The 7839-nt window shown below is 34.8% G+C and overlaps 2 protein-coding genes across 3 annotated transcripts; both read left to right on the top strand.

Moving 5' to 3' along the window:
* The first annotated feature begins 3238 nt into the window (after positions 1-3238).
* On the top strand, positions 3239-4656 carry LOC117234397. The gene is made up of 4 exons (XM_033495549.1): positions 3239-3548; positions 3611-3677; positions 3823-4160; positions 4230-4656. Exons 1-4 carry the CDS (start codon positions 3512-3514, stop codon positions 4490-4492), a joined length of 705 nt encoding a protein of 234 aa, XP_033351440.1. The 5' UTR covers positions 3239-3511; the 3' UTR covers positions 4493-4656.
* A 663-nt stretch (positions 4657-5319) lies between these two features.
* LOC117234395 (3-ketodihydrosphingosine reductase) lies at positions 5320-7491 on the top strand. 2 transcript variants are annotated; one of them, XM_033495546.1, is made up of 5 exons: positions 5320-5569; positions 5879-6032; positions 6233-6662; positions 6739-6980; positions 7052-7491. In XM_033495546.1, the coding sequence occupies exons 2-5, from the start codon at positions 5916-5918 to the stop codon at positions 7262-7264; spliced, it is 1002 nt and encodes a 333-aa protein (XP_033351437.1). In that variant the 5' UTR covers positions 5320-5569; positions 5879-5915; the 3' UTR covers positions 7265-7491. The 2 variants fall into 2 exon arrangements, with proteins under 2 accessions (XP_033351437.1, XP_033351436.1); XM_033495545.1 differs by having other exon boundaries at positions 5320-6032.
* The last annotated feature ends 348 nt before the right edge of the window (positions 7492-7839 follow it).

A 7839-nucleotide genomic window follows, 5' to 3' on the forward strand; every position in this document is an offset into this window, starting at 1 on the left:
TTTTAACGTTCCAGGGAGCTGGTTCCGTGGAGAATCCACGAGTGTGACGAGCCTCCCTGGGACAGAGGGTGCCTCGGAGAGGTGGTGGGGCGGGAGTGAGGGTTGCCAACAGTGCAACGAATGGAGATCGATTCTGAGTCTGGGTCAGGCGAGGGCGTTCACCCCCCGGTGCAGCCCGGGAGACACGGAACCCAGGGTCGTAGCTAGGGTATCACAGGAGGGGTACTGACGCGGAGGCGGTGGCGAAGGACGGAGAGGAGGGGTGGGTCGCACGGGACACTCCCTTCTGGCGAGTGCAACGTACGCTTCTCTGTCCGAAATCGTACCAACGCTGCTCTACGATCCTCTCCTCGTGGCCCGGCTCTGTATCGGTTTTACCCGTTCCGTAAGCCGGAACCGATGCACACAAGCAGCTCGCCACGAAAGGGACAAGGTTCGCGTCGCGAATTCACCGCAGGATGTTCTCCTGTGTCGAATTTTCCGCACGATCGAAACGTTTCGACGACGGAGAATCGCTGCTGGTGACCGCTTAAGATCCATTCCGGATTTTACGAGGGCGTCGAGAGTCGGAAACTAAGTTGCCTCACCTCGAGGATTAGCGACTCCCGGTGGACGTAGGTTCGTGTTTCCCGGTGTTTGCGGTCCCCTGTCCGTTTACGGACATCCAAGGGACACAGAGAGTTACATCGTAACGCTGTTACCGTTACGTAATTTTCATATGGCCACCCACGTTTGACGTGAGACCAGGAGTCGTTGCGTAATAAACGGCCATTACGTCCGAAATATACTCGTGACAAATATAAAATTCTAGAGTATCGAGCGAACGATAATTTGTCGCGGTCTTGAAATAGCGCGCCGCCGCGCCGCGTCGCGCCGCCTGCGCCACGGCGGCCGACGAACGACACTGGATATTTCTTTCGTCAGAACGGGGAACATAATACCGAAAGGGGTTCATTGTTTGCCACGTCGTATTATTCCTTGTCTTTGTCCGACGTCGAGAGTTTCGTGCTCGATCGTTCGGAAGGCACGAAACACGATATCGAAGTCCATCGAACTGCTCCTTGTTGGCCATGAGATAGCAGGATCGCGTTTACGCGATGATAAAAATGCGAATGACACGTTATTGAGTAAGAAAGTAACGAGTAAAGTGCAGGGACAACTTAATCCGTTTCCCTCTTAGGATATTATAAACGATATTTCGAAATACATTTCTTTTTACGATTTTTGAAACGTTTTTATTTGTTTAGTATTGTTTTATTATTCTCAAGGAGTATCATATGTATGTTACCGTGCGAAACAATAATTCATGACATGGCGATCTGTGAATGGCGTACAATGTGTTAAAGAACTAATATATTATGCTTTTGCGCAATACGTTCAAACATATAATGGATAATTTATATCGCGAAGCGTACGTTTACCTTCTGTGAAATAAGCATCAGTGACAATAAATTTCTATCCCGTATTAGTACAATACGTAATCATTTATACAACACATTACCTTACACTTTCGTTCACCTCAAATATCACTTATTTATTATCATTTATAATACATTTAATTAACATATGTGCAGACATACGTATATGTATATATGTATGTATATGTATATATATAAATATAAATTATGTATACATATACATAATAAATTAATAATAATTTCCATCATTATTGTCCTTTAAATATAATTCACGTGGTTATATTATAAATAAAATTATAATGCGATTACTTTAAAAAGAAAAGTCGTATAAAACCGTAATCCATGCTCCTTCATTAGTATAATTAACCTAAACATCCTTGCAAATCTGTCCTCTAAAGTTTGTTATTTTCCAGTTTGAAACGACAGTGGTTTACATTTAATCAGGTAGAAATTGCTAGGAGATAATGCGACTCATCCCTTTTCACGTTCGCGTCGTTCATATCCCAAGTGCAAAGAGGTTCTTCATACCTTCCGCTTTAACCTGACTACCAGGAGTGACTCCCAGGACGAGGTGAACGATCGACAGGGTGGTGGTACGTGACCTTTTGCTCGAAGGATAACGGCAAGGGTGAAGCGGGGACTTTGCCCCTCGGTAACGGGGGTGAATGCACGTACGACCCATCTACCCCCACCCCTTTCTACGAGCACCGAACTATTCAAGTTCCCGGGGTTGGCTAATTAATAATCTTTCCGGTCAATTCGCCATCGGTCGATAATACACGAGTTAAGAAGAAAAAGTCAGATCATGCACAGACAACAGGCTAATTTTATTTCAACAACTTCCTTAAGTTGATCGTGTTCCGTCGGAACCTATTTATATGCAACCCGCCCTGGAGCCGTGCACCGAGCGCAGGATCGATCCGCATTTCGGAAGCTTTTTCATCTCGACTACGGTTCTCGTGCAATGCATTTAAGCTACCCGTTTGAATAATGACACATATATTCGGACATATATTTTATTATGATTTATGCTTCAGATTTTCCTCTTCATTCAACGAATATTTGCCAAGAAAAGAAAATAACGAACGTTAATAAAAAATATATTTCGTTTTATGTAACAGTCTATATTAAAAACAGATATATTATAACTGATCTGTGTATATGTTTCATGTCTTGTATATAACAGTTACGTTTGGAGATGAATAAAACAAAGAAAGATCATTAATTTACTAATTAAAGATCTTTCTTTGAAAGAGAAGTTACTAATTTTGCTGTGAAAGATATTCTTATCAGTGGATTATGGTTATCCTGAGAACAAAGAGGGAATATCGAAGAAGTTCCTAAAACGAACGCATGGAGCCACCTGTCAATAGGTATCTAAGATAAACATACACGACTGTAATTTATATAATATAATAATTAACGATGTATACACGTAAACAGTGATAAGAATGGTATAAAATAAACTTCAGGATGTTGTAAAGTAGAACAATATATTGTTTCGTTACACCATCCAGATTCTCTCATACAATGTTACAATTTTTTCTTCATTTTCAACGCAAAGATGGTAAGAAATAAACTTATTGAACAATATGATATACCTTTATACAAAGTAGCGCAACAAAGTAGAGGTGCAAGTGATATATAGATTTATAATTTTATGGAATCCCATGTTCTGAAATACCGACCGTGTTGAAAATAAGAAGTTTTCTTATGCGCTGTACATTTTAGAACGGCGAGTTTAAGAATTATATTCAATCATAAACGAGATATATAATAGATCTGATACGCGATACTACTGTTTGTCACAAGATTTCGGGAATCACCAAACCCTCAGATCATTTTTGCGTTACATGCGACGTTATCCATTCAGCGTAAGATAAAATTTATGACTGCAGTGTATACGAATGTACTTATATGGCTGTGGATCTGGCTATAGTATGTCAGCATCAAGCAATAAGTTATATTATTACCATTGTTGGCAGTACTGAAACAATGCAAGGTGTGGCAAGTTTACGATAAAGAGAATATTTTTGAGATTTATAAATAAACGATTTGTGACGTCTATATACTGATAACATCAAACAATCGGCATGTCTGTTGATAAACAAGATTATCATCGTGCCTCAAGTAAGCAATATCATTTTTTAGACCTGCATTGCATTAAAAACATTCATAATCTCTTTTTTTAGACGCGGTGGTACTTGGTGGAGTAATTACATATATTGCAGGTTTATTGTTGGTTATGGCATTTACTAGGTAATAATTTTCAAACATTAAAATTTGATACATATTATTAGTTCTTTTTATAAGAAAATACATGTCTTTAAATACTATTCAATACATAATAAACTTTCGTTAATTTTGTAAATATATCTTGATTGTTGAATTAATTTAATTTCAGCCCCTATTGGATTGAATCTTACCAAGAGACTTTCAGTAATTTTAAACATATGGGACTATGGGAATATTGTTTCGAACAGTTTAGATATCCATATTATCAGTTTGACAAACAATTTGATGGATGTCACCATATTTTCTCAGAAGAATATTATGTGATTAGAGAATGGTTATTGCCAGGGTGGTTAATGGTTGTGCAGACATTTGTTACTCTTTCTCTTTTACTCTCGTTCTTTGCGCAAGTTGTGATTGCATTGACCTTAGTCCGTTGGCCTTTAAAATTTGTGTTGAATTATGAATGGTTGCTTTCAGCTTTTGCTTTTGTGTGTTGTATCACAGCAGGTAAATGGAAATTTTCAATAATGTAACATCACTATAGCAAAAAAGTTTCAACTAATCTTTAAATTTTAGGAACCCTATTATTTTTAGCAGTATCAATATTTGGAGGGCAATGTTGGCGCAGAGACTGGTTGATGTACCCAAACTTTAACCATTTATCATGGTCATATGGTTTGGCAGTTGTTTCGTTCATGTTCCACTGGTTAGCTTCGAGTTTGTTGTATCTAGATGCGAAAGCCGGTTATAGATTGCGCAAGGAATCTCGAAATTTAGTAATGCAAATGCAGCCCAATCTACAAAGTCATCAAGGATTATCAAGAGGAGGATATATATAATCGCTCGTTATATCGATAGTATCCAAACAAGATTTATTTACAGAATAAGTTTCAAACTATTTTTGGTAATGTTAATTTTAAGCAAATATTTGTAGATCTGTTTTCAAACTCTTCTGTTTTATATGACATTGTTTTATAATTGAGTTTTCAACGATAGTATTTAATTCCGTCCATTTTTTATAAGAACCTGTATTTATAGATTAAGAGAATTATTCTTACATTTCTATATATATATATATATATATACATACATATATATATATACAATATAAATATATACATATTTTTAAAATATGTTAGAAGCTACAAATGTCTAGTAATACAACAAAATGACAGATTAAAATATCACAAAAAATAACGTACCTCCGTAACTATTTTTTATTGCACAGTTTTACATAATAAATGTTAGTATCATATCAAATTTTATACCATATACATGTTTTAAAAGTACAATAAATATTTTATGAGATTAATGTATGAATAAAGAAAAATACCAAAATGAAGCAAAATCTTGTAAAAGTATCTACGAGCTATTCTCAAATTAGAAATAACCATTAGTTTTTCTTGTAATCAAATCTGAAATTAAAGAAGACGATTCGAGGCACGTTTTATACGAAATATGTACATGAAACCATTGACTGAATACTTCGTCAATGGTATACATACTATGGAATTTGCTATGGATATTAAATTCCGCGAACATGGATGTGATATGATGTGGAAGCGACTTGACTTTTGGTCATATTATGGCTTTAGTGTGTGGCGCCACTACCGTTTGACTGGTAGTACTTCACTCTTCTGTATTCCCTTTCGCAGTCGTAGCACTCAACACTTTGTCACTAATGGACACGACGTGGGACTTCGCGACGTTGCGTGCGCGAAGAGGAATACTAGAGAGTAAAGTACACCGGTTAAACGATAGTCGCGCTACGTACTAAAACCAGAATATAACTGCGATCAATTTGTTTCTTGCGGTTTCATGCAACCTCGTATCCACAGTATACATACATATCTGTGGGTATATCCTGTATATATTTTGTCTATACTTTTACGTATCGTCTGTCTATGTGATACCAGGTGATACAATTATGAGAAATATTGATATCGTAAAATTATATATCCGGGGTATAAAGATTACAAATTACATGAAATTATAATCCGTCCGCATACAATTCTACATACAAACTTAATAAAGTTCAGTTATGATGATAAATGAATGTTATCAATTTTTTATTCATTTTTTACCGGCATATCAAGAGATATGACCGCTCCAAAGATTAATTTTAATATAGAACATAATATATAATATAAATGAAGATATTTATATAAGCCGTTTTTTAATAATAGTAATACTTGAATGTATGAATTGGATTTGTTTTTCTTCAGGAGTTAATATTGTTAAAAGGTTCATAGAACAAAAATAATGGTAGTGATATTTAATGTAATATTAATAATTATAGTGTTACTAATTGCTGTTTCGTTTGTGAGATATTTCTTTTGGCGAAGACGACCAAGAGATGTTAATAAAAAGCATGTTGTTGTAAGTAATTAAAAGCTAATGTATACCTAACCCTTATTAAGATTTCTTATTTTTAAAATATTTTTAAAATGTAAATAAAATTACTTCAAATTTTATTTTAGTAATAAATTACACAATTGTATTCAAACTAATTATAACTGCATGATTTTATAAGTTTTAAATGTTTACTTACAAACATATTTGTTAATATTTTATGACAGGTGACTGGTGGATCAAGTGGTATAGGAAAATGTGTTGCAATTCTTGCTGCAAAGTGTGGAGCACATGTAACAATAATTGCAAGAGATGTTCACAAATTAGAAGTTGCAAGAAATGAAATCATTCATGCATGCAAAAACAAGGATGTTCAAAAAGTTGAATATCTATCTTTAGATATTGGTGAAGATTATAATGCTGTTGAAAAAGCTCTGAGTGATTTAGAAAGAACTATGGGTCCAATATATATGTTGGTGAATTGTGCTGGAACTGCAATTTGTGGCAAAATAGAAGATACCTCTATAGCAGATCTACAGAAAATGATTAATATTAATTTCTTAGGAACATATTATTGTATCAAAGCTGTTGTCCAAAGAATGAAAGCTTCTCAGGAAGGAATTATAGTATTAACTTCTTCTCAAGCTGCATTATTAGGTATTTTTCGAATTTCTCAATTAAATAGATTTACATTATATAACATATTTTTATATATGGTATTTCTACTTTTTAGGTATATTTGGCTATTCTGCATATTGTAGTACAAAATTTGCACTTCGCGGTTTGGCAGAAAGTATATCTATGGAATTAGCACCATATAATATTTCTGTAACTCTTAGTCTACCTCCAGATACTGATACACCAGGTTTTGCTATAGAAGAATTATCTAAACCACTCGAAACAAAGCTTATATCTGAAACTAGTGCTCTTGTCAGTCCAGAAGTAGTAGCAAATAAACTTTTTAAAGATGCATTAGTAAGTAAAAGCAGGACTGTATATTAATTACATTAGGAATGGATAATTAATAAAATAATAATATATTTTAGGCCGGGAAATTTTTCTCTACTGTCGGTATGGAAGGATTTATGTTAACTGTTTTATGCTCCGGAATGTCACCGCTTAATTCGATTCGAGAATTATTTCTGCAATCGATGCTAATGGGTATTTTTCGAATTGTAAGTGCCTGCTATCTTGTACATTTTCGAACGATCATTCAGAATTGTATGAAGACACGCGATAGAAACAAAAAATCTGAATAATGATTTTTCACAAGCCTATGCGTATATATACGCGTATGATAGATACCGAATATGTATGGCGATTCTCGTGAGATGCAGTATCGCGATACTCATTTCGTGTATCTTAACAACATCGGCCTCTTGGTCGGTTTCACACGCTGATATGTATATTGCGATATGCATATGATATATACTGAATATATGTATATTGTTGTACATGTATCACAATGGAATCGCGATACTAATTTCATATATCCTAAAAACCTCGGCTGCTGGTGACACTTTATAAAGTCGGTAGACAAAACAACAGAACATCAAAACAAATTGTGTCATTCACACGGTAGATTCGGGATCGTTTTGGTCCTACAAAATAGCACACCTAATTTTTATGTTTCTGTTTTTTTATAAACTAAATGCATTCAATTTCGTTGTTTAATAATTTTTAGTGAGTAACAATCTATTAACTATAAAAAGTTGAGTAATGGAATTTTATTATTTTAATACAAAAGTACTTGAAAATCGGTGCGATAAATAGATTGAAAAATTATGATAAATATGCATGAAAATTTTGTTATATTTTATACTTTCTTCTTTGA

This window comes from Bombus vosnesenskii, unplaced genomic scaffold (genome assembly GCF_011952255.1).
Source record: "Bombus vosnesenskii isolate JDL3184/JDL3185 unplaced genomic scaffold, Bvos_JDL3184-5_v1.1 scf7180000013304, whole genome shotgun sequence".
Classification (NCBI taxonomy): domain Eukaryota; kingdom Metazoa; phylum Arthropoda; class Insecta; order Hymenoptera; family Apidae; genus Bombus; species Bombus vosnesenskii.

Coding starts and splice junctions, on each gene's coding strand:
- LOC117234397 (XM_033495549.1), top strand. CDS start 3,512: ATGTCTGTTGATAAACAAGATTATCATCGTGCCTCAA. Junction 3,549..3,610: donor AGATTATCATCGTGCCTCAA/GTAAGCAATATC, acceptor CTCTTTTTTTAG/ACGCGGTGGTACTTGGTGGA. Junction 4,161..4,229: donor TGTGTGTTGTATCACAGCAG/GTAAATGGAAAT, acceptor TTTAAATTTTAG/GAACCCTATTATTTTTAGCA.
- LOC117234395 (XM_033495545.1), top strand. CDS start 5,916: ATGGTAGTGATATTTAATGTAATATTAATAATTATAGTGTTACTAATT. Junction 6,663..6,738: donor TTCTCAAGCTGCATTATTAG/GTATTTTTCGAA, acceptor TCTACTTTTTAG/GTATATTTGGCTATTCTGCA. Junction 6,981..7,051: donor AACTTTTTAAAGATGCATTA/GTAAGTAAAAGC, acceptor AATATATTTTAG/GCCGGGAAATTTTTCTCTAC.